A 26,896-nucleotide genomic window follows, 5' to 3' on the forward strand; every position below is an offset into this window, starting at 1 on the left:
CTCACTTCAAGGCCTAAATGAATGGCAGTTTGGGAAGTGCCAGCAATGTCATACTTGGTTCAAATGTCTACTTGGCCTGAGCATGAGGATACAGTGATGGGCAAAAGAGGAAAGGCCTTGCCTTCCTGGAGCTCTCATTCTGACAGGGAGGCATTCAAGAAACAATCAAGCAAAATGTATAGCATGTTACAGTGCTAACCACTATAGAAAATAGAGCAGGGACCAAGGCAAGGCAGATTGCAACTTTAGATGGGATGCCTCCCAAGACTTTACCAAAGAGTTGCACGATGTGAGGGAGAGTGTGGTTTGGATATAGGGGCAGAAGAGTTCTTCAACCAGAAGGGACAGCAAGTGCAAAGGCCCCGGGGCAGGAGCTGTGCAGAAAGCATGGCCAAGGGTGGGGGCAGGGGCAAGGGCAAGGTAAGTGAGGTGATGGGGGTGGTGCAGGGCAGCAGATGAGACCAACATGGGAGGGCCATGTCCCAAGGGAAGACACCCCAGGATGTACCTTGTCCTCATCCTGCTCCTTCCTGGCCTCATGACTCTGCCTTCCCACCTGCCAGGGGACTGACACACTATTATGGTATCTCCCCAAGCTTCAATTTCCTCATCTGTAGAGCGAAGGTCACAATTGTATTAGTTTGCTAGAGTGCCATAACAAAGTACCACAAATAAGTGGCTTAAACCACAGAAATTTATTGTCTCACAGTTCTGGAGGCCAGAAGTCTGAGATTAAGGTGTCAGCAGGGCCACGCTCCCTTGGAAGGCACCAGGGAAGGATCTGTTCCAGGTCTCTCTCTGCTTCTGGTAGTTTCTTAGCATGACACAGCATAGCTCGTCTTTATAGGCCATTCTGCCTGCATGCATGTCTGTCTCTGTGTCCAAATTTTCCCTTTTTGATACGGACATCAGTCATAATGGATTAGGGCCCACCCTAATGACTTCATTTTATCTTGATTACTTCTGTAAAGACCCTAATAAAGGTCACATTCTGAGGCACGGGCACTAGGACACCAACAGATCTTTCAGGGGGCACACAACTCAACCCATAATGATAGAACTACATCTTGGGCTGCCCTATCTTCAGAGGGCTCAGGCCCTTGGGGAGCTCAGGACAGGCTGAGGGCAGGAGTATCCCATTCAGGCCCTGTCCTTGGGTAGAGGCAAACAACTAGGAAAGTCTTCAGATGGCTTTGCACCAGCCCAGTGGTGCCCCATGAGGGCCGACACGCCTGGCCAGGGTGAGTGCTGGTGTGGAGCACTGGTCCATGATGTGGCATGGCCCACTGAGGCAGACGAAGGGCATCAGCAGTACCCAGGCTAGGAGCCTGGCTCAGTACGGCTCAACCAGCAAACGTGGGACTTGGGGCCAGTTTACCCCTGGGCCTGCAGGCATGGGCTATGCTGCTGCTGGGGATCCCATTCAAACTTGACCATGCTCAGACACTTTTCCTCTGAGTTCAAAATGAGCCAAGGAGGACATTGGGCCCCTGAGGGGTGCTTGAGGTGGTAAGAGGGAAGGGTTGAGGAGGCAAGTAGGACCCAGTGCAGGTCCACACCCTACCCCAAGCTCTCATTGGCTCTGAAAAGGCCAAGTTGGGGGTCAGCTGCAAAGGCAATGGAAGCCTGGGTCTCAGCACTGGACACATGTGGGACTCCTTGATGCTCAGCTGGGGCCAGGGACAAGAATTCCCAAGTGCTTGTCCAAAACCAGGATCCTGGGGTTAAGAGACACTCCACTTGTCCTCTTGCCCTGAAACCCACTCCTTCCTACCATCCCCTGGCCTCCACAGTCCACCCCAAGTGCAGGCTTGATCACACTATACTCTCAGGAGGTTCCTCTTCACCCAGATGAGTCCCTGGTTCCTCAGCCCAGCTCAGGAGGCCCTGTATCTGGTACCTACCGTGTCCCATACACACAAGCTCTCTCAGACCCCAGCCTCTGCCCAAGGACAGATGGATGGACAGGTCAACGGACCCTCAGGTTTCCATCATGATGCTCAGGAACCCATGAGCAAAAGAAGAAAGTGGGAAGAGGCTCCTTCTGAAGAAAATGTCTTGGCAGCTCCTGCAGGCCAGGAGAGCAACCCCACTGATCCCCTGCACAGCTGTCCCCCCATCACACAAGGATCTGAAATGCACGGACTCACCACACCTCAGAGTTTTATTATCAAGGTCTCATGTTCAAGGACAGATTCCTATGAAGTCCGACTCCCCAAGGAGAAGGGAAATAGAAAGGGTTGGCTGTGTCCCATCGCTGAGATGGGCCTGCTCAGGACCCATGACCCCAGTGGGCAGGCAAGTAGGTGCCTGAGAGCCTGGCAAGGTGTTTCAGCATACACAGAACCCCTGGTGCATGCAAGACCGCTCCCCTCCCCCACAGGACCACCCCATGCACATAGGAGATCCCCCAGAGCACAAAGGACAACCAACCAGGCGGTGCTTCTGTTATGAAAGCAGGTTCTTCTGGAGTTGTTCTCATTTCTCATTCCAAATGGGGCCTCTCCTCTCTAAGAGCAAGTCTGGTTGTCCAGAAGTGGACTACACCCAGGAGAGGAGCCACTCTTAAACAACAGTCTACTCCTGTTGTTTTGGTCAAAGCAAAGACCCACTAGCCAGAAGCACATGTGGATGTGAGAGGCACACCTCTGCCTGTGTGGCACGCATGTGTGGGTATGCCTGGGAGTGTGTGTGTGTACCTCTCTGTTGCTCATATGTGCATGTGCGTGTGTGTGTGTGACCATGCACCTGCAGGTATGCGTGGAAACATGTGCCTTGAGTATGTGCCTCTGTGCTTGGGCAGGGGGTAGGCCCAGGTGCCTTCACACATGCGTAGCACACCTGAGCCCCCCTCAGACCTGGCCATGTGACTCTGTCACTCCCACTGGCATGAGGGTGGACCCTGAGCGGGACATGACAACACAGACAGGTCACACAAACACCAGAGGACCCTGGTCCTGGGGGATGCTGGCCAAGTCACAGGCAGTACATGTGATAGTTCCTATCCATACTAGCCCTTGAGGCAGGGCCTTCCTGGAGCCCAGTGGCCACATCCAGGGGGAAGGGTTAGCTCTGCAGCTTGAACTCGTGGGTGCTGGTCTCCCAGCAGGAGGGGTCCTTGTCCAGCATGCTTCGTTCTGTGAAGGTCACATGCCCGTCCGCGTCCACGAGGATGACTGTGTTGGTTCTGAAAGAGAGCAAGGGGCCCACGTTTAGCCCTCTGCCCTCAGCCTCCTGCCTGCCTGTCAGAGCCCCAAATGAGGCCTCGGTCACCGGGAACTCTCTCCTGTCCTCCTTCCCCACTACCCATCCCAAATGCTCAGTGCACCTTCTCTCCTCCTGCCAGCCCTCCCCAAGGCCATACCTCACTTAGTCAGCACCTGTCTCCCCCTGACAGAGGGCAGGCACCAGGTCCCTGAGCAGCCGAGCACAGGCCAACACCCAGGATGGGCACACACATGCTAAAGACTGGTCCAGCTGCAGCTGGACCCAGCAGCCACACACTCAGCCAGGGAGCAGACCTGGCACTCTGCCTCATGCACATGAGTACACGTGAGCAGGAAAATAAGAAAATAAGTCTATGACAGAGGACAAGCTTGAAAAAAACTGATGCCCTGCCACTTGCCAAGGGAAAAGCCTGCCCAATGGAAAGACCACCATTCAAGTCTATAACACTCGGGTGCTGGAGCATCAGTGCTGGACATTGACACCACCCTGACCCTGCCTACCATCCTATCCCCCAGCTAGAGGGCTTGAAGTTGTCGTTTCCTAGAGGATGGAAGACTTGGGCTGACCTGAACCCGAACACCAAGCATACTTGCAACATCACCATGCACTCAGAGTACATGTGACATCACCCTGGCATCACTCAGCACTTGCCACCACCCAAGCACCCCATCCCTGAGTCCTTACGGCTGTGGGCCCCCAAGAGCTTGGCCTATCCATCATAGTCACAGCAAGCTTCCAGCCTGGAAGGAGGCTGGTACCCACGGGGCCTGGTGTAAGCCAAGTCCAGGCAGATGTGGCTGTGCACACGGCTACAGTCGGCCTATAGGCCAGGTGGGCCAGGTGCGCACTCCTGGAGCATCCTGGCTGGTCCAGAAGCCTACCCTCTTCTGTACTTCCCAGGCAGGTCCAAGTATAGCATGTGGGCTACCCTGGGCAGAACCACATGGGTGGACTGGGCCTCCCTGACACACACGGAGCCAATCTTCCTCTGCCCAGGAGGGAGAGACAGGGAAGGAACTTGTTGGCACAGGAGACACTGATGCCAACAGCTCCTCCCTCCCAGGCATTCTCTCCTTGCAGCTGAGACTAGTAGTTGCCCTTCCATTAGGTGATGTCCCCAGGCTGAGATGACCTAATAATCCCTGCCCTGGTCACACAGGGAATGTGACAGGCTCAAGGACATAGGGCGAGCGAGGGGAAGTGCCGGGCAGTGGGACCTCTGCGCCCACAGGGATTTGCCAACCCAAGAGTGCCCGTAGCCATCCCAGCTCCCCTATGGCTGTGTAGGGAGCAGGAAACAGCCCAGGAACCATTCTTGCAGCACCCATGGGAGCCAGCAGGCATTTCATGCTAACATTAACTAATGTGGTATCTGCTGGCCCCACAACCCCCCAAGCTGAAATAGCACCTGCTTTTAGACAGGGCAGAGGCTCTGGGATCCATAGAGTTGAGGGAAGGCCGGGTTCCTCATGGGACAGGACTGAACACACCCAGCAGCCCCTCGTACCTGGTGCCATAGCCTGGGCAGCGCACACACACAGCGGCGTACTTGCTCAGAAAGGGCTGCACATACTCCCTGCCCTGGTCCTCAATAGCTGGATCTGGCAGCTGCCTGGAAGGAAAGAGGAGAGGTCACCATTGCCTCCACCCACCCAACCTGCAGCTCCTCCTGATGTCCTCAAAGCCTGCGGTGCCTAAGGAGCCCACCAGCTTCACGAAGTGGTTGGGGAATCCATGAGGGCTGTTCTGTGCACTCTCCTACTGAAGGCCTCAAATCTCAGTCCAATTTTTTATTCAGGACTCCATCATTGAGCCCCGGCTGCCAGATAGTGATTGCCGGGCCAGTCCCCCTTCCAGAACCACCAGGAGCCTTCCCTAGGACCCAGGGACATGAGCACCTGTGAGCTGAGCACTGGGGAAGGCTCTGATGAATCTGCAAATGGCAGGGGTCCATCTAGTCAGAGCTGTACAGGGCCACCCACAGGAAGGACAGAAGCCATCTCCCGGAGCAAACTCACCTTCCTGTCTTGGTGAGGTTTGAGTGGTTGGGGTGCTAGGGGTGGGGGCCTGGCTGAGGGAGTCACTGGCCCCACACACTCCCTGCCTACTCCAAGAGGTACCCCACGGGCATCCCTCCATGTGACAGGAGCCCATTCAAGCCCTGTGGCTTACCAGCCACTGAAGCTGGTGCTGGGACCACAGCTGTCAATCCAGGCAGCCAGGACCCCATTTCAGGCCAGAGGGGATGGCAGACAGTGACCAAGGGCCACGTGGACTTGCAGCTGAGCATAGGATGCTAGGCCAGCCCAAGTAGGACTTTCCTGAGGGGCGGCTGTGCTGAAGCAGAAGGAGCCGTGGTTCGTGGTTTGGAGAAGAGAGGGAGAGTAAGCAAGGGGCCAGGAGGGTCCCAGGAGAGAAGAGTGGGAGGCAGCCCGTGGAGGCTCCTCTGAGGGGCTACGGGGCATCTGGGCAGGATAGTGGCCTGGCCTGAGTATGGGCCACATTACTGAATGGAAGGAAGGTAGCTTGCCAGCACCTCTGACCCCCAGCTGATGGTCAAGACACACCAGAGGGTGGTGTCCCTAGGGCAGGTGCCCTGTGCAGAGGCCACTGAAGTGCCTGAAGGAAGTCAGGTCAGGGGCAACTTTCCCCCAGGCAATTCCTGGGACAGGCATGTCTGTGCCACAGCACTGATAGGACAGCATGTTGAAAGGACAGTTAACTTCATGACATACTCCTAGGTCGTCTGCTTGTTTCTGTGGTTTGCGAACTACTGGGGAGCTTTCTACAATCTCCCAGTAGCTGTGTGCGGACGCGGGGAACCTCCAGCTACTCTCTGTCCCACAAAGGCCTGCATCAAGCCTCTGAGAGCACTGAGCTTCCAAGTGCAGTGGCCCAGGAGGGGAGCAGGTAGGAGAGGAGCAAAGAACAGTGTGTCCGTACAGGCTACCCCAGGGTGAGGAACGTGTCCCAGTCCCTTCCATGAGCCTCCCAGGACAGGAGAGCCTGCCTGACTCTATGTCCAGGGCTAGGGCAGAAGAGGGATGCTCTGATTGCCCCAGCTGGACCTGCCCACTCACGCCTCATCATTGTTGAGCACGTGCAGGAGCTGGGCGATGAGGGCATCCTTGGGCAGCTCCTGGCTCCGCTCCACGGCCTCCAGGAAGAGCTGCTTTCCAAAGCACAGCTTCCTCCAGGGTGTCTCCAGCAGTGCATTGCTTAGTCCATAGGTCCCTGCAGAAAGGGGGACACTCCAGCCGGTGCAGAGACCTCACTGTCTGAATTCAGGGTAAACTCCCACCCACCCACCTACCCACCCTGGGCAAGGGGCCAAGAGTATGGTCCGGGGGTACTGAGGCCAGGCCACCCCATACTCTAGCACCTTCTCTATGTGTATTTCTGACCCGTCTGTGTGGCAAGGAGTGGAGAACTCAACACAGCAGGGCATTCACAGGAGACCTTGAGGCACAGGTGTCAAGTGGCCTTGATAGGCAGAATAATAGGGAATAGACAACCTAAATTCCGACTGGGCACAGGCAAGGGGATACTCAAGAAGGAACCATCTCCCCATCTCACCGCCATCTCTAAGCTGGAAAAAGCTGCAAGGTATGGATCCACCTGAGAAGGTCAAGGGTGGGAGAATCAGCAACCTGAGGCCAGAGGGGTACGTGCTGGATATGTCAGCGGTTAGGGAGCCTGCTAACATCACAAGAGCCTCACTCAGTGAGAGTGGGCAGGGCCCACCTCTACTCTATACTGGCCAGGACCCTGAAGGGGGAGCCATAGAGTCTCAGCACTACTTTCTCCGAACAAGTTCTCAGTGGGTTAAAAGAATGTGTGACAAGAAAGAAAAGGGTTTCTCATGTCAAAAAAAGGAGAGGCACGGCCTTGAAGTGAAGAGGCCCCTGGAGCCGCAGGCAGCAGTGGCAGGTGAACTCGGAGTCATGCACCCTGAAAGATGCACTGAGGACACGGAGCCACAAGCTTTCAGGTGAGGATCTCAACTAAGTCTGAGGTGGCCATAGCCACCTCCAAGGAAGACAGCCCTGGCTCTGCTGGGCCACCAGGCTGGGTTATCATTGTGCTTTATCCATCAAGAGCAACTAGTTTTTTTTTTAATGCAAAAAAAATTAAAAATAAAAAAAAGAACAACTCAATAATAAAAATACAAAGAACCCAATTTTAAAAAATGGGCAAAGGACTAAAGAAGACAGATAAATGAATTATAAGTACACGAAAAGAGGCTCAGTATCATTTGCCATCAGAGAAACACAAATCGAAACCACCATAAGATACTTCACATCCACTAGGGTGGCTATAATCAAAAAGACAGACGGGGCACCTGGGTGGCTCAGTCAGTTGAGCATCTGACTTCGGCTCAGGTAGTGATCTCACAGTTCATGAGCTCAAGCCCCACATCAGGCTCTCTGCTGTCAGCGTGGAGCCTGCTTCAGATCCTCTGTCTCCCTCTCCCTCTGTTCCTCCCCCACTCATGCTCTGTCTTTCTCTCAAAAATAAACATTAAAAAAAAAAAAGACAATAACAACTGTTGGTGAGGATGTGGAAAAATCGGAAACTCACATGCTGCTAAGGAGAACATAAATGATGCAGCTACTTTGGAAAACAGTTTGGCAGCTCCCAAAAGAGGCTACACAGGGGCCTTACCACCCAGAAATTCCATTCCTAGGTATAAAAATAAGAAAGATGAAAACACGGGTCCCCACAAAAACTTGTAACAAGTGTTCACGGCAGCATTACCCACAACAGCCAAAAGGTGAAAGCAACCTGAGTGTCCATCAACCAGATGAATGGAGAAACAACATATAGAATATCTGGGCAACGGAATTATTATTCAGCTGTAAAAAGGAATGAAGCCTTAATTCATGCTACAACATGGATGGACATTGAAAACATGATGGTATGAAAGAAGCCAGTCACAAAAGGCCACATATTGTATGATTGCATTTATATGAAATATCTAAAACAAGCAGATCTACAGAGACAGAAAGTAGCTTAGTGGGGGACGCCTGGGTGGCTTAGTCGGTTAAACACCCAACTTTGGCCCAGGTCATGATCTCGTAGTCTGTGAGTCTGGGCCCCACATGAGGCTCAACACTGACAGTGTGGAGCCTACTTGGCATTCTCTGTCTCTCTCTCTCTCTCAAAATATAAATAAACTTAAAAAAGAAAGAAAGAAAGAAAGAAAGAAAGAAAGAAAGAAAGAAAGAAAGAAAGAAAGAAAGAAAGAGGGGTGCCTGGGTGGCTCAGTCGGTTGAGCATCTGACATCAGCTCAGGTCATGATCTCACAGTTAGTGAGTTCGAGCCCCGCATTGGGCTCTGTGCTGACAGCTCAGAGCCTGGAGCCTGCTTTGGATTCTGCGTCTCCCTAGGGCTGAGGGGTAGGAAGAGTGGGGGGTAAATGCTAATGGGGATGGGGGTTTCCCTTTAGGGTGATGAAAATGTGACAGAATTCAATAGCAGTTCAACAGCAGGTGTGATAATTGCACACCTTTGAGAATAGACTCAAACCTACTGAATGGTACAGTTAAAATGAGTAAATTGTATGATACATGAATTATATCTCAACAAAGCTTCTATTTACATTTTTTTTTGATGTTTATTTATGTTTTGAGGGCGGGGGAACAGGGTGTGAGCGGGGGCAGAGAGAGAAGGAAACACAGAATCTGAAGCAGGCTCCAGGCTCTGATCTGTCAGCACAGTGCCTGACGCGGAGCTCGAACTCATGGAACATGAGATCATGACCTGAGCTGAAGTCGGATGCCCAACAGACTGAGCTACCCAGGCCCCCCAACAAAGCTGCTATTCAAAAAAAGTGACACGGATCAGGCAAGGTCAAGCTCAAGGAAACAACATGATGTATTTGAAATGATTTCCCTCCCTCCCTCTATCCCATCCTTCCTTTCTTGAGCAGAAAACAAGCATCTCCAGTCACAGAATCTCAACTACTGATAAACTGAGGGAGGGCATCACAGGGGTGCTTTCCAGATGCTTCCACAAAGGCCTCTGGGCCAATGCATAGAGTTGTAAGAGGGGCCTGTGTAAGAAAGGTAAGAGGGGCCTGTGTCCTTTTTTGCCTCTTAGTTTTTGATTCTCTCTGGCAGTCAAGAACTCAGTGCTAGGGAAGGCTTAAGCTGTGGGCAGGTGGCCTTGGCTGTAGGCAGCCTGACATGTGGACTCTGGGGCCATAAGATACACAAACAGCAGAAGAGCATAGTCCCAGGAGAGAAATGTGACAGGGACCCAGGCTCTGAAAAGTATACAGGTGTCCCTATAGAAGCAGCCCCCACTTTGTCACTACCCACCAGAGCAGGCTTACCTGGTGCCAGGACGACAGGCTCAGGCTCCCCCCGGTTTCCATAGTAGCAAACAACATCTCCCTTCTCTGTGCTGTAGACAGGAGGAGAGAGAGGGTCAGAAGGGAGCCATGGGGGGTTCTGATCTCTCACTGCCTGGCAATCCCCATGGCCCCATTCCCAGCACAGGGACAATGGCTCGCCATAGCCAGGGCAGGAGCTAGTCAGGGCTCCAGCCTCTCAGGGGCCTCTCAGGTAGGCGCTTTGAGTCTCCTGGCTCCTGACTCCCGGCTCACTGCAGGGACCAATGGCTTGGGAGCAGCCTGGGAGGGACAGCATCTAAAAGACCCTCCTGCCTCATTGAATGCTCCCGTGGCATGGGTACTTGCAGGCTCATGTGTCGATAACTGCTCTGTACCCATAAACACCAGTCACCACCCACACAGCTCATCTCTGGATACCTCCAGACAGAGAGGGATGCCCCAGGGTAACAGAGGCTTCAGAACAAAGCATCAAAGATCACATTTGCCTACTTTCATGCACTGCATGTACATTTAAAAATAGTTCAAAGTGCTCAGAGCTGAAAATGTTCCCACTCCTACTAAATACCATAGCAAATCTTCCTACTAAGACTTAGAATTGCCTTCTCTGCAAACTGGAGAAGGACTCTTCCTGGCCTGTGAGCCGCCCTCCTGGAGGCACGGAGACCACCACACATGGGACCTGAGCCTTCAAGATGAACAATCGCAAAGACCAGGTGGGGCTGCCGGGGAGTTCCACCAGCAATGCCCACTCTGGCCCCACATGGCTTCACATTCTGCTCATCTTTTTCCTCCCACAGCCGCTGGCTCATTTCTTAAGATATCTGGCTAATGACTTCAGGAATTTTGTTTGTAGGCAAAAACCTAGAAAGCATGAAGACCCATGGATTGGACACCAACTCTCCCCATGCCTGGTTAGGGACCAGCTATGATGATGATGGGATTCTTTTCTTCTCAGCCCTGACTTCTTCCCGGCACCTATCGCCAGGGCTGCTTGGTTACCGCTGACTCCCTCTGGCCTCTGCCCTACACACCTGGCCCTTGGGAATAACCCGCTGGGTTCCCCTGACTGCCACCTGTCCTTGAGGGCTGTGTCTAGGGAGATATGGTCCAACCCTGTGGCCCCAGGAGCCAGGAGAGCTGTTCAGGCACTGATGGGCCCAAGTCCTACCTATAGGAGCCACCTGCCCATGCATGCATCCACTCAGAGCACAGGGCCCTCATCACCCAGCCACTTGACATGGCTGCTGAGCACCAAGTCCTGCTGGGCTACTGGTCTCCCAGACTGGATCAGATGTACACAGAACGACAGATAGGCAAAGTGGTCCCTGTACAGGGGGAGCATGGAGGGCAAGGGAACAAGTGTCCGTGCCAGCACCCACCTCCTCCCATGGACACTTCAGCCTCTACATCAATGCGACTATCCACGCAGCAGGTGTGTGTCCACATGCAGTGGACAATTAAGGCACAGTGGGCCTAGGGCTCCTTGTAGAAGGAAACAGGCTCAGGACAGGCATCTGGTCATTGGCAAACCATGGGGCACTGACCACCTACCCTGATGGAAACTGACGACCTCCACTGACCTCTGGGGCATTGGCAGCAGGGGCACACAAGGAGAGGGCAGCAGGGAGGGAGAATGTGAGAGATGGATGCCCACTTCACCGAAGGGCAAAATACACAAAACGCCTACAGTTCCTGGGCCACATCTCTGAAGTACAAGTCCTGTGGAAGGGAGCACAGGACACCCTACCCACCTTGTCGGGCTGTTCCCACAAATGTCTGAATCCTCCAGCAGCTCTGCGAGGCCTACTCAGAGAAATGCACGTGGGCCCTGGGGCATCAGAGGTGGGAACACCCAGCCAGGGCCTCTCCACATTGGCCATCCTTCGTGGCTGTGACATTACCACTCCTCCACCTGACGTGATCTGCCTTATACACCAAGACTGTCAATAGCGTCTACTCTTCTGTCTGCACATTTGTCTGCACGCTTGTAGACAGGGCCAGGCGGGAGACTGGCACCTAACATGCAACCCCAGCCATCCCCCGCTTCTGCCCGCCATCTGACCGCCAGCCCTGGGCATGGGCTCTGGGATCCCCCCGCCAGGGACATGGGTCCCGCATGACTCCTGCTAACCTGTACCAAACACCAACAATTACTTCACCACAAAGCTCAGTGTCCGCAGTGGGAAGTGGACCACAGGCAGTGCCCACTTCTCAACTGACGCTCAGCAAATGCTGCTGACCAATAGGCCCTGGGCTACAGGCAGCCCTGTGGAGGTCCAGAGCAGGGTAGCTGGTGTCTGAGCTAATACAGGGTTGTGGCCAGGGTCCAGGCATGGGAGTCACAGAGATAAACACACTCTGAGAAGCCAGGCTGCAGCCACTGGCGGCTCAGAAACACAGATGCTACTGGCTGGTGTCCAGTGGCACCACGGCCGTGCGTGCAGTGCTTCTTCCCAACCTGGTGCCCACCTGATGGGATGTGACTACTGTCTCCAGAGGCACCTGGACCCCCCAGCCAGGTGCCCAGAGAAGCACCACAAGACCCCAGCCCTACGTCACTCCAGCAGGGGTCTTAGCCATGTCAGCTTCCTGTTGGAGCTCAGCCATATCAGGTGTACACAGGGTGGTGGCTGTGAGGACGTGCCAAGTGTTGCACATGAAGGGCTCAGCACATCCCCCAAACAGCTACGCAGGTAACTGCTGGCTGCTGCACCTCTGTGTGCCTCACGTGGACCTGGCAACATCCCCAAATGCCACTTCCCCACATGGCCCAGGCCCTCTGCTGGGTTCCAGCAGCCAGACTCCTAACTCTCAGCCAGCACAGGCACCCCTGAGGCTCCAGGCCCGTGCTTCCTTGGGGACCCTTCCACCTGCCTCTGCTCCTTGCCTACTTGTCTGACTCCAAGTAGGGAAAGACTTGCCCCAAACGCCTGTACAGGCGAGTGTCCATGTCCTCTGGTGACAGGGCCCGTGGGCAGCTGGGACAGCTTTGTTGCCCCTTGACAACTCCAGACAGGCCAAGGGAGCTATCCATTGAGTGCCTTGCAGAACCTGAAATGAGCTGTGCTGCAGGCTCAGACACGCCTCCCTGGAGAAGCCGCCGTGAGGCTCCAGCGCTCAGCAGCACCCGACCACACCGTGCTGCCGGGCTCCACACCAGTCAGCGGTGCTTGGACCTTCCTTCTCTAGCCTGGGACGCTTCTGCCACCAGAGAGCAGGGCATGTGAAGGGCAGCGCCAAAACAGGGGACTCCTTCGCCACAGACATGGGGAGACCTCATGCCTGGAGATGCCCACTGGAGTCATGCTACAGCTGTCGTGCAGGAGCTGGTGGCCCTCACGGCACCACAGAAAGCCCGAGCTCTGTTCGTTGAGTCCCCATGATAGTCGGTTGGTCCTCGGGACCCTCACCATGTCCAACAGGAGCAATGTCCCTGGGGAGGCCACCACAGTACCCCAAGCTTAGTGGCAGGGTGGGAACCCCACTTCCTGTCAAGCCCATGACCCAGCTCTGTGGCAGCACCCAGTGGGTTGCCATCCCCCTCCCAGCAGACCCACCTCAGGTCAGCTGCTATGAGGTTAAAGCCGTTGTACAGGTGGCCCTCCGCAGAGACCTTCTTCAAGTAGGACAAGCTGTCCATGTCTGTAGTCAGAAAGTGGGTCACAAGTTCACCTGTGGGTAGGGGACAGACACACGTGGCCAAGGCAGCAGGGCTGAGTCCCTCTTCATGGGGAGACTGACATGGGGCTGGTACGAGCTAAACACCACCATGCCAGCCATATCTCGTTGACCTAGCAGCTAAGGAGGTCTGCATCAAGAACTCTGTTTTTGTTGGGTTTTAATTTTTTTTTCTTCAATTATACCCCCTAATGAAGTACAGCATGAGGGAAAAAAATCTTCCATGGGAACAATGTGTGTCTTCCAAGGGCGTATTGCTCTGCAAACATTTGACAGGTGGGGAACAATGATGACAGTCAGAAGTGACACTTTGGTTGGGGCACAAGTGTGGAGAGTGTTCCCTGAGAGGGGCAAACCCTATATGTGCAGGTGGGTGCTACATGGGCTGGGCAGCAGGTGGTTCCCACAGTAATGGCAGCCAGTGGGCCTTAGGACCAGAAACACCCCTCTTCCCCTTCTTCTACCTCTTGCGTCTACATGTGCCCAAGGAAAGCCCACCCCCTGCCCTGCCCGCTCCACCACTGCCCCATGGTACCTCGGCCCCGGGCATCCCGGTCCTGCCGTGGTTGCAGGTAGTTGGTGAGCGCGGCCAGCTTCCCCCGTGTGCTAATGCCCAGCCACGTGCCTCCTTCCTTGCCTTCCTCCATGTCAAGTCCTGTGACAGATGACGGTGTCACCACCAGTAGCACTTACCACGGCCCTGTCCTTATGTCCTAGGAAGACACATAATCAGTCCAGCAGTCCTAGCTATGGGACAGGGGCTTGAACTCCTCATTGCAAGACAGCCCCAAAGCCCACAGGGCACATGAGAGAGACCCTGCCCCCTAGGATGACATCTGATGCCCACAGGAGTCCCTGAAAGCTTGCAGTAAAACCTGGCACATGCAGAATGCATGCTGGTGCCTGGACCGGCATTGGGCTGGGAGCACGGTGCCAGCTCTGTCCTAGAAACAGCACCATGCCCCAATCCCCCACCCTGGATCAGGTGCAGGGCCACTGGCTGTCCTCTCCCAGTAGGACACACAGGTCCTTAGGGTGGGTACTTCACTAGGAGTCCGGGGTATATCCAGGCCCACCTGTGAGCTTCATCCCCACCCCATAGGCCCAGGCCATGGTTAGTACTCCAAGGGGCCTTGCCACAGGGTCAGTGAGGCCCTTAAAGCCACAGGAAAGCATCTTACTAGACTAGAGGATCATTTTAGTTGAAGATTGGGGTAAAAGCAACTAAGTCATTAAAATGTCATTTTTATAATAATAAGTTATAACAATAAAAGAAATAAGAAATATAAAGATCAGAAAGGAAGAAGTAAAACTGTCTGTTTATAGACAGCAGGATAACATATGAACAAAATCCAAAAGGAATCTACCCCCTCAACCAAAAAAAAATTTATATTTATATTTACATAGATAGATATAGATATAGATGTACAGATATACGTGATATAGAAATAGATATATAGATATAGATATAATATAGATATAGATATAGATATAGATATAGATATAGATATATGTAGGGGGCGCCTGGCTGGCTCAGTTGGAAGAGCTTATGACTCTTCATCTCAGGGTCCTGAATTCAAGCTCTACTTTGGGTGTAGAGATTACAAAAAAAAAATAATAAATTAATTTTTAAAAATCTACGAGAACTAGTAAGTAAACAGTAGCAAAATCAGAAAATGAAAATGTAATAATACCATTTACAATAGCACTAAACCAAACCAAACCAAAAAGTAGGAAAACATTTAAAGAAAAATGTGTAACACCTAAAGACTAAAAACCACAGAGCAGCGCTGAGAGAAGTCAAGCAGCTCTAATTAAGAGAGAAAAATATGTCCTGTTCTTCAACCAAAGACTCAATATTGGTAAGATGACAGTTCTCTCCAAATGACTAAAAGAGTCAACAGAACTGAAATTCAAATTCCAGCAAGCTTTCTGTTTTATAGAAATTACTACACTGACTCTAAAATTTATGTGCATACACAAAGAAGTCAGGATGGATAAAGAAGTTCTGAGATAGAACAAAGCCAGAGGACTTAATCCTGCCTAATTTCAAAACTTGCTTAAAAAGCTGCAGTAATCAAGACAGTGTGGCATCGGCATCAAGACAGAGGAACAGATCAATGGGACATAAGAGAGTCTAGAATAGACCCACACACATGTGTGCGACCAAGTTGCCCTAGGAATGCAACAGGTGAAAGAGTATCTATTCAATAAATAAGACTAGAAGAACTGGGGAGATGTAGTAGGAGATAGGAACCTCAAACCCTACCTCATACCATGTACAAAAATGTAAGATGGGGCACCTGAGCGGCTCAGTTGGTTAAGCGTCTGAATCTCGATTTCGGATCAGGTCATGATCCCAGGGTAGTGAGATACAGCCCCGTGTTGGGTTCCATATTGAGCCTGGAGCCTGGTTGGGACTCTCTTTCTCCCTTTCTCTCTGCCCCTTCCATACGCGCGTGCATGTGCTCTTTCTCTCTCTCTCTCAAGATAAATAAATAAGCATTAAAAAAAAAGTGCCATCAGGGCCTCGTCCCCCTCATCCCCCCCCGCCCCACTACAGCCTCCCAATCATGCCCTGCAACAGCGACATGCACAGCCTGCCCCATCCCCATGACCCCCTCCCATTCCATCCTAGCCCAGGAATGGCCAGCATGGTACTGGCCAGGCCCGCAGGTTCCCCTCAGAACCTCATCACATAGCCCCTCAGGCCTGCCCCTTCACTTCTGGGAGAGCCGTGGTTGGCCCAGCTGAGGACCCCACACACAAGCCACCCCCTTCACCCAGATTACTGTCCTGTGGTGCCTAAAGCTTACATACAGGGGTCTCCTTGCCAGTCCCAGCCCACCCCTCAGTTCACATGTCTCCTGTGCAGCTTCTGATGAGGCCAAGACACAGTCCAGAACCCCAGCCTCTTCTCCCTCTTGCACTCAGTGAGTGGAGCCTCCTTCACAGACTCACAACAACTTTCCCCACCACCTGCCAGACTTCCTGTCCACAACACTGCCCTGCCTTAGTCTCCCCACTCCTGTCCTCCCTCATGGCACCAGGACAATCCAGCCTGGGCAGGGTTTTCCTCACACAACCACCTGACCAGTCTACACAGGAGGCCTTCCATGGAAGTTCCACAGTCAAGCTTTTAAAAAATTTTTTAAGGTTTTTAAAACTTTTCAAGTTTTTTTTTTTTTAATGTTTATTTACTTATTTTGAGAGAGAGAAAGAGACAGAGAATCCCAAGCAGGCTTTGGGTTGTCAGCCATGAGCCCATTGTAGGGCTCAAATTCATGAACCATGAGATCATGACCTGAGCCAAAGAGTCGGATGCTTAACCAAATGAGCCAACCCAAGTGCTCCCGGTCGAGCTTTTAGCTACCGCAGGCAAAGCAGGGCACACACAGCTTCCCCAGGCCTCTGAGGCCACCCAACTCAGCCCACTGGGCACCTGAGCATCCCTGTCAGCTCTGCCAGGCTCTCTTGTGCTTCCCTGATGCCTGGCTCACAGACAGATGGACCCCTGGCCCGGCCAACACCTGTCCACATCTTTCTAAGTAGACCCCTGCCCGCCCCATGGGCAGGAACTGCACTCTCTCTAAGGGGCTCAGGGAGGCTGCCACCTGGACTGGCAGGAGACATGACAGTTACCTCCATGACAACTCCTCAGGCAGTTCCCATCTGAATATGCCCCAACCAAGCCTCTACTCCCCAAATTCAGGCCAGTTCTGGAGCAAGGGGTGCTGGTGTGTAAACAGAAATGAGTGCAGGTGTGGGGCACGGGTGGCTCAGTCAGTTAAGCGTCCTACCTCGGCTCAGGTCATGATCTCGTGGTTCGTGAGTTTGAGCCTCATATCAGGCTCTGTGCTGACAGCTCGGAGCCTGGAGCCTGCTTCAAATTCTGTGTCTCCCTCAATCTCTGCCCCTATCCCGCTTGCACACACACACTCTTTCTCTCTCAAAAATGAAAAAACATTAAAAAATTTTAAAAACAAAAAACAAAAACATGCAGGCATAAGCGCAGTCATACAAGCACACACACACAACTATGATGCTTCATAGAGTGATCGAGTGTGAACCTGCATTTCATACAAACCCAACCATATGCCCACAGTGAAAAGATGAATCCAAATAAAACCAACTGATCCTTCCAGCTACTTTTGTGGGAATCCACAACACATGAAACCATGTGGACAGTGCTGGGTAAACAGTTCTGGGGCTGCTTGCCCCAATGCTGGCCTCAGACCCCAAACTGGGAGCTTGCCCCATGAGTGTCCACTTACTCATTCCACATTTATACTCAGAAGCAGCACCAGGAACAGATAAAACCACTTGGGGGCGCCTACTTTCTGCCATGTTGTGGCCACCCCCCTGAGAGGAAAAACTCACCACTGAGGACCTCATTGTTGTTCCCCCAGAAGTCTGCTAACTTGGATGGTCTGTGGTAAAATTCATCCCTGTTGGCCGCCAGGATGAGCCTGAAAGAGAAAGGATGACTAAGGGTCTCAGGGGAAAACAGAAAAGCCATGTTTTATTTCTCCTGTTAACAAAGAATTCGCCTCAGTAGCAACATAGGCAAGTCCTAGCAAGGACAGGAACCCTCAGGAGACAGAGGTCAGTGACGGCACCAGACAGGGCTGTTTCCTAGGGAGCCTCTGGCCAAGACTGTGCCCCAGGGCCCTGCCAAAGAAACAAGCAGATGCTGGGTGAAGGTACGTATCCCATCCCACCCTGCATATTCCTACCCACCCAAAAAGGGCCACAAGATCAGGGCCTGTGCGGGGGAGGGCTCTGAGCAGCTGGCACCAAGCATGTCCCAGGTGCTCAGGTGGCAGAGGTACTCCCCCTCTGTCCATGTGTTCCTTCCCCTGAGGCCACCCCCAGTGAGCCCGTGAAGTTCCTGGAAGTGTAAGCATGCCTCTCAGAAGGGCCCTGGGGAAGCGTGTAGCCGGCAGCCAAGTGCAGGAACTCTGGAAGCTGCTGTCCTGTGTTCTGGGGTGTTTAGGGAAAGGAAGCGCATAACGTAAGGATTTCTGCGTTTCTCTACATTTTGGCATTATGAATCAAACAAGTATTTTGTGGGCAAGTAGAAAAGATGTCCGTGTTTTCAAAAGAGTTCTAGTTTCAAGGTGAGAAAACAAAGTTTCTAATCGGCTTTGCCATTTTAAATATAATAAGGCCATAGACAGTGACTGAATGGAAGGGGTCCACCCCTGCTACATCCATGAGACCTCTGGGTCTAGGAAGTGACTGCCAAAGGGTCCTGAACACCATGGGCAGGTGCACAGAGGACGTGGAGCCAGGAGCTATGGCTTGGCAGCCTGTGGCCATGCTGGGGTTAATATGTGGTCAGATCCTAAAAAGTTTCCAAAAATAATTTTTGATTTTAATCTTAGATTTTTATGAACATTTGCTTGTGGTGAAATGTGAGTTAACAAAGAAGTTCATAAAACTGAAAGTGAAACTGGCACTGGCACCGCAGCCCAGGACCACAGATGTGCCTTCATCCTGTGCACAGAGGGTGAGCACCCAACTCTGCACCTCCACAAGCACCAACATGGCCAAGGACTATGGATGGCCATCAAACCCTCTGGGTCTGCCCTGGGAGTCTCACCACCTTAAAGACACCTGTCTGGCCTGCGATAGCTCTCTATCCGGACACAGTGGTCCAGGTCTCAGGGATAGGCCCCTGCGGCGGGGGAGGTCACTGTCCCTGATACGAACCCCAGCCACCCATAGAACAATCTTCTGTTGCTCCACATGCCAGACCCCAGCCCCCGGCTGAGGCAGTCAGCCTTAGGGAGAAGCCAGCTGGGCCCAGACCCCTGCCTCCTGCCACATCTACTCTGTCCCTTTCTTCTGGGACTGAATTTCAGATCCGACCTGGCTGGCACTGCTCCCACAGGTTGCTTCTGTGGGCCGGGCATCCCACCAACCCCTGTGGGTGGAGGTTGTTTCATGTGGTCAGGAAACAGTGTTCTCCTTCAGATACCCAGCACCCCTCCTCTGCTCACTCATCCCGATACCTGTGGGGAGAGGGGGCTGCAGAGGCCAGGAGGCTGGGAGGCCAGGAAGGCAGCACCTGAATTAAGACTGGTGATGTTGGCTTCTGGTTCTGATTCTTACGTAAGTCTCCAGAAAAGGAAAAATTGAGGGGAAAAAAAAAAAAAAGCTGACTGAGCAGAACCTTCTGTCCTATGATTCTCAATTCCTATTTTTAAACATGGAGCAGTGACATGCATTTGTTATTAACTAGAAATATTAACTGCTGGGTTATTTTTGTCGCAAGAGTCGCTATTTAGCTGAATTTCTAGTGGTTTGCTGGGGATTTCATTAAATACCTAATTCGGAAACATGTGGGTGTGATGAGTACCCACATCAAGGCTCCAAGTAAGAGAAAGTATTCCCTCACTCACCACTTCTGGGTACTTCAATACCAATAAAAGTCTATCTGTGCCATAGCACGCAGGGGCAGGGCACAGGCCAACCACAGTCAGGGGCTCTGAGGACAGCAAGTCACCCATGGCCTTGTTTTGTTCTAATAACTGAAACTGCTAATTATTCATCACCAATGGGCACTCCTCACCCTGCTACTGAGGGTGTCTGTGCATCACCTGGGTGTGGGTCTGTGTCCCACCTGAGGGGGTAAGTCTGCGCACTATCTGGGGGAGTGAGCCTACACACCATCTGGGGGGATGAGTCTGTGTATCATCTGGGGTTAGTGTGCACCACCTGGGATGATGGAGTCGGCTCACCATCTTGAAGGGGGGGTGTCTGTGCACCATCTGGGGGGTGAGTCAGTGCACCATCTGGGGGAGGGGTGTGTACCATCTGGGGGGTGAGTTGTGCACCTCTAGAAGCTGAGTCAGTATACCATCTGGGGTGGGCCTATGCACCATCTGGTGGCAGGGGGTGAGTCTGTGCACCATTTGGGGACAGTTTAGTGTCAGGTAGCAGTTGCATGGGCCCATGGCCTAGTGATGTCACCAGCAGTGACATGGAAGCCCCCAGAAGGATGTGACAGCTCACCCAGCAGCCCCTACAGTCTGGAGCCAATAAAGGGAATTAGCTCTGGAGTCTAAACAAACATTTTGATAAAGATGGTGGTTAGGTGATAGCCAGGATGGTGTTATCTGATCAGGAGTGTACTGGTTTTCTATGTGGCCTAACAAATTGCCAAACATTGCGGCTTAGAGCAACACCTACTTCTTATCTTAGTCTGTAGTCAGGAGTGCAGGCCAGGCTGTGCTGGGTACTCTGCTCAGGGCCCTCTGAAGTGGCACTCGAGGTGCCAACTGGCAGGGTCTCACTGAGGCTTGGCATCCTCCTTACGTTCCTGAGGTTACTGGAGAATTCCCATCCTTGGCTGGGGTCACACTCAACTCCTGGAGGCCACCCCCAGTTCCCAGCCATGGGCCCCACCAAGCATGGCAGCTAACCTCTTCAGGAGGGGCCTGGTCCCACTTGGGGGCTCTCCTGACTGGGTCAGGCCCATCCAGGATCACTCTCGTTTGATGAACTCCAAGTCAACTGATTAGGGACTTGTATTACATTGGCAAAATCCCTTCACATTTAGCCCCATGGTCCCACACACAACTACGGGAACAGATGACACAGGTATGTATGCAGGGGCAGAAATCTTGGTGGCCATCAGCCTGCCACAAGGGTTATGGGAGCTCCCATTTTACTTTGTATAGCTTGTAGGGTATGACTTTTTTTTGAAAGAGGACATACCCCTTTACAATCAGGGAAATAACTGGAATCCCATGGGAATACAGCTGCCTCTATGGAGTAAGGTCACTTGGGACCCTGGGGCAAGGCTGCAGCCCACACAAAACTTCTAAGTCAGCATCTTATAGGCTGCTAACATAATTTCTTATCTGTTATGCTCCCTGCTGGAGTGCTGCAGATATTGGTACTAAAATTAAAAACAAGCAGAACCAACAAGCACTCAGACGGTCCTCACACTGGGTAACTGTCACCAAAAAATGGAGGTTCTAAGTGGCAGGTAACAACAGGCATGGAAGGCAGAGGCTGGGACCACCCAGGGGAATCACACCCCTGGGCAGGGGTCATGATGCATCATGCCAGGGGTGACCCCAGGAGAGAGTGACACTCAAGGAGCCCACCTTTCCAGGGCCAGCTCAGCACCAAGAAGACAGACAGGAAGGCCCAAGGGCTCTTGGAGGGTCATGCCAGGGAAGTGCCTGGAGGGGAGGGACCAGTAGAAATTGACATGGGGACGGCTGCCACCTCTGGAGGGATGGGCATCCCCAACAGCGAGATGCAGTGACATGGCGGATGGGAGGTGTAGACCATGGGATCCATGACACCAGGGCCCAGCCCAGTATCAGGCCTGGAGATATTCTGCAGAAGGTGCCATGCTCACATTCACTCCCTGAGCACGTGCTGCGCTGGCTCCCCCCTCCCTTCCCGGGCCCCCTGAGTGCCACTCAGCAACAGACTATAACTGCTACATCTGGGCAGACAGATCACAAGATACATGCTGTGCAATGGGCCACACTTTCTCTTGTGGGAAAACAGGATATGGTGCTTGAATGAGGCCCAAGAGAAGAAGAGATGCTTCAGGAGCCACATCTTTCACAACAGGCCAGCAAAGTGGCAACATCACTGGGTCAGTCCTAGGAGGGCATGACAGGGACAGGCTCGTCTTCCAGAGACTGACTTCTGGGAAGCCAGAAAACACATTCCTATGAGATCAGCATCTGGCAACGGCAGAGCCATGGATGACACTGCCCACAGCATCAAAAGTGAGGATGTTTCAGTCTTTTCTGTAGGGCAGAGAGGAAACGTTTAAGTTAATATTTATATATGCAGTTGACCGCTGAACACAGGGGTTAGAGGCATCAACTTCCCTCCCTGCACAGTCAAAAATCCACATATAACTTTCGACTCCACCAAAACTTGACTACTACTGGCCTACTGTTCACCACAAACCTCACCAATTACGTAAACAGTTGATTCACACATATTTTATATGCTATGTGTATTACATACCATATTCTTAGTATAAAGTAAGCTACCGAAAATAAAGGAGCACACGACTCTTGATCTAGGGGTAATAAGTTCGAGTCCCACATTGGGTGTAGAGATTACTTTAAAAAAAAATAATAATAAAATCTTAAGGGCACCTGGGTGGCTCAGTAGGTTAAGTATCCGACTTTGGCTCAGGTCATGATCTCACAGTTTGTGAGTTCAAGCTCCGCGTCAGGCTCTGTGCTGACAGCTCAGAGCCTGGAGCCTGTTTCGGATTCTGTGTCTCCGTCTCTCTCTCTGCCCCTCCCCCACTCATGCTCTGTCTCTCTCAAAAATAAATAAACATTAAACAAATTTTTTTCAATTAAGAATCTTAAAAATAATTATAAGGAACAGAAAATACATTTACAGTATTGTACTTTAAAAAATCTGCATGTAAGTAGACCTACACAGTTCAAATCCATGTTGTTTAAAGGTCAACTTTATATGGCAATGATGGCCACCATTCCAGCTATGAAAGTCCCCTTTGGGGCACCTGAGTGGCTCAGTCAGTTGAACATCTGATTTCAGCTCAGGTCATGATCTCCCAGTTCATAAGATCGAGCCCCATGCTGGGCTCTGCACTGACAACATGGATCCTGCTTCTCTCTCCCCCCTCTCTCCCCCTCATGCACACTTTCCCTCAAAATAAATAAAGAAATAAATATAAAAAAAAAAAAGTCCCCTCTACAATCATCTGACCTTGGAGCAACACTGACTTCAGGGATGAGCTTAACCCACAAATAAAAACAGGTACTTCCCATTACACTGAGGGTCAAGAGGCTACTGAACACGTGATGACATTGAGGGCGCCCAAGAGAGCACATGGAGCACAGGGTCTTCAATGGGTCCCAGCCCTGTGTACCAGCTTTATGGGCAGTAGAGTCCAAGCAGATGGGGGCACTAGCACCTGGCTTGTCTGGCTTGGCGCAAAAGGACTTGGTCTGGACAGCACTCAATGATGACACACTGTGAGGGGCGCCTGGGTGGCGCAGTCGGTTAAGCGTCCGACTTCAGCCAGGTCACGATCTCGCGGTCCGTGAGTTCGAGCCCCGCGTCGGGCTCTGGGCTGATGGCTCAGAGCCTGGAGCCTGTTTCCGATTCTGTGTCTCCCTCTCTCTCTGCCCCTCCCCCGTTCATGCTCTGTCTCTCTCTGTCCCAAAAATAAATAAACGTTGAAAAAAAAAAATTAAAAAAAAAAAAAAATGATGACACACTGTGAAGACATAACTCTGCCACCAAACAGGACACGGGCTGACATGGCTTGGGAAGCCTATTGCATGGCCATCAAAGATACTTGAGGTAATCAATTTGGCAGTTCTTCAGAAAGTCAAATACAGACTTGCCATATGATCCAGCAATTCTGCTTCTGGGTACATACACAAAAAAAGTGGAAAGCAGGACTCGAACAGACACTTGAATGCTAATCTTCACGGCAGCATTACAGCCAAGAAGTGAAAATAGTCCAAGTGTCCATCAACGGATGAATGTATAAAAATACAGTCCATGCATACAATGGGCTGTTACTCACCCGTAAGAAGGAAGGAAATTCTGACAATACTACACCAGGGATGGACCTTGAGGACACTATGCCACGTCAAACAAGCCAGTCACAAAAAAATATTATGATTCCACTAACGAGGTCCCCAGAATAGTCCAGGTCATAGAGACAGAAATTAGAACTGTGGTTGTTAGGAGCTGGTGGGAACAATGGAAAGTTAGTGTTCAGTGGAGACAGAGTTTCATTTGGGGACAATGAAGAGTTCTGGAGATGGACGGTGGGGATGCTTGCACAATAATGTGAATGTGCTTAATGCCACTGTGCTGGACACTTGTAAATGGTTAGAACAGCACACACTCCCATTCCTGCCAGTTAGTAGATGGGTGTAAGATGAAGACACAGCAGCGGATGTTAAGGCGGCAGGCAGAGGCTGGTGCATCCCAGGCCAGGACAGGGATGGCTAAAGCAGGAGGGAGCCCAAGTAAGGGGCAATGGGGCAGGCCCTGCTGGCCCAGATGGCTCCTGGCAGCACTGCATAGCCAGGATCTCCCCACCACGCTGATGGCCCCAGAGCCTGGCCTGCTCCCCATTTCACTGCAGGCACCGGGAGCCCCTCTGTAATCTCTGATGAGCCTAGGCTTAGCTCACCAGGTGTCTCTTCACTGGCCCTGCTGCAGTGTACCTTCCGAGGCAGCCTCCTCCTTGCTCCTCCCATCCTTTTCTCACATTACAAACGTACAGAAGCGCAGATACCAAGGGCCTGCAGCCCACCCATTCTCATGGGCCAGACAGCCCCACAGCAAAAACAGGACCAGCCACCAGAAGCCCCTATTGCCCTCCCGCAACAGGGAAAACACCAAGTGTATTTGGTCAGTCACCAGAGGTGGCATATATAGTTTTTGGCTTAGAGCTTTGAAATACACTGGAAAGAAACACTGAGGCCATCTTGAATCACAACCCATGAATCACTATGAGGAGAGGTCTTAGCAGTGATGCACAGGTCCTGAGCAAAAGCAAGAGACCTCCTTCCTCCTCCCACACTTGCAGGAGATTGGAGGTAACCTTCGGAAACAGCATATCTAGTGAGGCTGCCCCTAAATCTAGAAGTAATGATATAGCCAGCAACAGACTCAGTAACTGTCAGACTGCTATCGAAATGTGTGAGAAATTCTGCATTTGTCAGGTGGAAGGAGAGTCATTTTATCAGTGTGTAAGAGTTCATGTGAGCATAGAAGGGCACACATGAAACCTCAGTAGCAAGGGGGTAGATTGTGTCAGTTATCCATTTATTATGTCTCAGCCCCAAATTTGCCCTTCATTTTCTCCTCATGATAAAGGAGCTGAACTTTGTGGCTAGTATCATATTAGGTTTTATCAGTAGAGGGCACTGGAGAGACACCGCAGGTGGAGAGGTTTCTTTACCTGGATGCAATGTGCTTCCTCGGGACATTCCCGCAACATGTGTGGCTTCCCTAAGATCAGTCCGGATACACTTGTGGCTTCCCGCATGCACCCAGTGGCCAGCGCCTTCCCCCAGCATCCTCTTGCAACAGTTGCCAGCACCCCAGAGGGCAGACTCCTAGCAAGTTCTGCTGCCCGTGGCACCCCAGAGATTTCTTTGTTATCTAGTGTGCCATGGCTGTGCCCCCAGCAAGGTCTGAATCTCAGCCTGGGGGCGAGGACAGGGCTCTGCCCAGGGTATTCCAATCCTGTTACAGTTAATAATTCTGTCTGTTACACTTCCCTGCTTAAATCACTGCACCTGGATCCCACCCACTGCATCCTGACTCATACAGCTCATGCTGCTGGGGGCTAATCAGGGTCAGCTCCAGGACTCTGGCCTGGCCCCTCTGTCCACTCCTCTGCATGAAGGAAACACTGGACACTCTTCATTCCCCAGCCCCTGGCCTGGAATGAGTTTCATTCAGCACAGTTAGGCAGCATGGTGTCTGTGTAATTCTGCATGGTGACTCAAATCTGAGAAGTTAGTCAAAATTGTTCAAATAATTCCTGGTACAGATTTTAAAACAATGAACACTTCCCAGGCAATTGTACTAGTGATCAGTTTTGAATGTCACTTTTGGCTGTAGGCTACCTCTCAGCCTCAGCCTGGATAAACTTGGATGGATTCCCACTGGGGTGACCTGGGAGATGGAGAGGCACCATCCAGAGCCCAGAGTCATGGGGAGGAGCAGGGAGAACTGGATCACGTCTCGCCCCTCTCTGGCCTCAGTTCCCCACCTCCTCTGCTGGTCCCCCAGCTTCCCCACCCCCCCCATCCTCATTCCCCAGCTCAGGACTGACAGACCCTACGTGTTAGCACCAGCACCCACACTTCCCACTGGCAACACAGACCAGCCAGTCCAAACTGGGCTCTTAGTCATCATCATGCCAGCTCTGTTGCCCCTGGTGCCCCTACAGAGACCACAGAACTGCACTCCCACCTGGCCCCCATTGCTCCTCTGTCCTACCTGCACAGTGACTGTTAGCAAAGTCTTAGCACCTCTGCACGTCAGTTCAGAGCTCCTACCAGCAAGGGGTATTCTCTGCTGTGCCCCACACTGAGTGACCACTGTTGGACAGGACAGGCCCAGGCTGTAGAGCCAGTCCCTACCCAGGCACTATGCCAAAGAGAGGACAGCAGACACAGAGCAAGGGGGTTACCTGTAAGCATTTTTGGAAACAGGGCGAGGATCAAACTTAAAGAAGATGATGCACATGGGTCCCTGAGAGCAGCTTTGTTCACACGGGGCCACACAGTCTGCGAAAAAAGGAAAAAAAATGCATTGAATAAATGGAGACAACAGAACACTGCCCCCTCCCGAATCTGCAATGCTCCCTGGCCCAGAACAGAACCACCTCTGTGATATCCCTGACCCTCACCGACATGGCAGAACCACGTGCCAGACACTGTGACACTCACCAGCACTACATAACCATCTCCTTAAATGTTCACACATATCAGCACAGGCCAGACTGTCCCCTGATGCCTACAATGCTCACTGGCCCTTGACACACCACAGGAGAGTGGCCATGGCAGCAAGAACAAGAACCATGTGGGGGGGGGGGGAGGCGGGGGCAGCAGGTGGGTACCCTCCCACAC

General features: G+C 52.1%; 1 protein-coding gene across 4 annotated transcripts; it reads right to left on the reverse strand.

Moving 5' to 3' along the window:
• Positions 1 to 2,146: 2,146 nt before the first annotated feature.
• On the reverse strand, positions 2,147 to 26,549 carry TANGO2 (transport and golgi organization 2 homolog). 4 transcript variants are annotated; one of them, XM_047098246.1, is made up of 9 exons: positions 26,458 to 26,549; positions 17,646 to 17,734; positions 13,801 to 13,920; positions 13,145 to 13,259; positions 9,567 to 9,637; positions 6,805 to 6,846; positions 6,309 to 6,462; positions 4,736 to 4,840; positions 2,147 to 3,187 (listed from the first exon to the last, which is right to left on the reverse strand). In XM_047098246.1, the coding sequence occupies exons 1-9, from the start codon at positions 26,511 to 26,513 to the stop codon at positions 3,067 to 3,069; spliced, it is 873 nt and encodes a 290-aa protein (XP_046954202.1). In that variant the 5' UTR covers positions 26,514 to 26,549; the 3' UTR covers positions 2,147 to 3,066. The 4 variants fall into 4 exon arrangements, with proteins under 4 accessions (XP_046954202.1, XP_046954201.1, XP_046954203.1 ...); XM_047098245.1 differs by lacking the exon at positions 6,805 to 6,846 and adding an exon at positions 21,386 to 22,048 and having other exon boundaries at positions 26,458 to 26,541; XM_047098247.1 differs by lacking the exon at positions 6,805 to 6,846.
• Between the last annotated feature and the right edge of the window lie 347 nt (positions 26,550 to 26,896).

Source organism: Lynx rufus, unplaced genomic scaffold, assembly GCF_022079265.1.
Source record: "Lynx rufus isolate CCGP_SWC_20201006 ecotype Redwood Valley unplaced genomic scaffold, mLynRuf1.p SCAF_45, whole genome shotgun sequence".
Taxonomy (NCBI): domain Eukaryota; kingdom Metazoa; phylum Chordata; class Mammalia; order Carnivora; family Felidae; genus Lynx; species Lynx rufus.

Excerpts from the sequence above, each read along its gene's own strand:
- TANGO2 (XM_047098245.1), bottom strand. The coding sequence starts at position 21,552 with ATGTCACTGCATCTCGCTGTTGGGGATGCCCATCCCTCCAGAGGTGGC. Across the intron at positions 17,735-21,385 it reads GCTGAGCTGGCCCTGGAAAG|GCTCATCCTGGCGGCCAACA; the intron begins GTGGGCTCCTTG and ends TTTCTCTTTCAG. Across the intron at positions 13,260-13,800 it reads CCGGGATGCCCGGGGCCGAG|GTGAACTTGTGACCCACTTT; the intron begins GTACCATGGGGC and ends CCCTACCCACAG.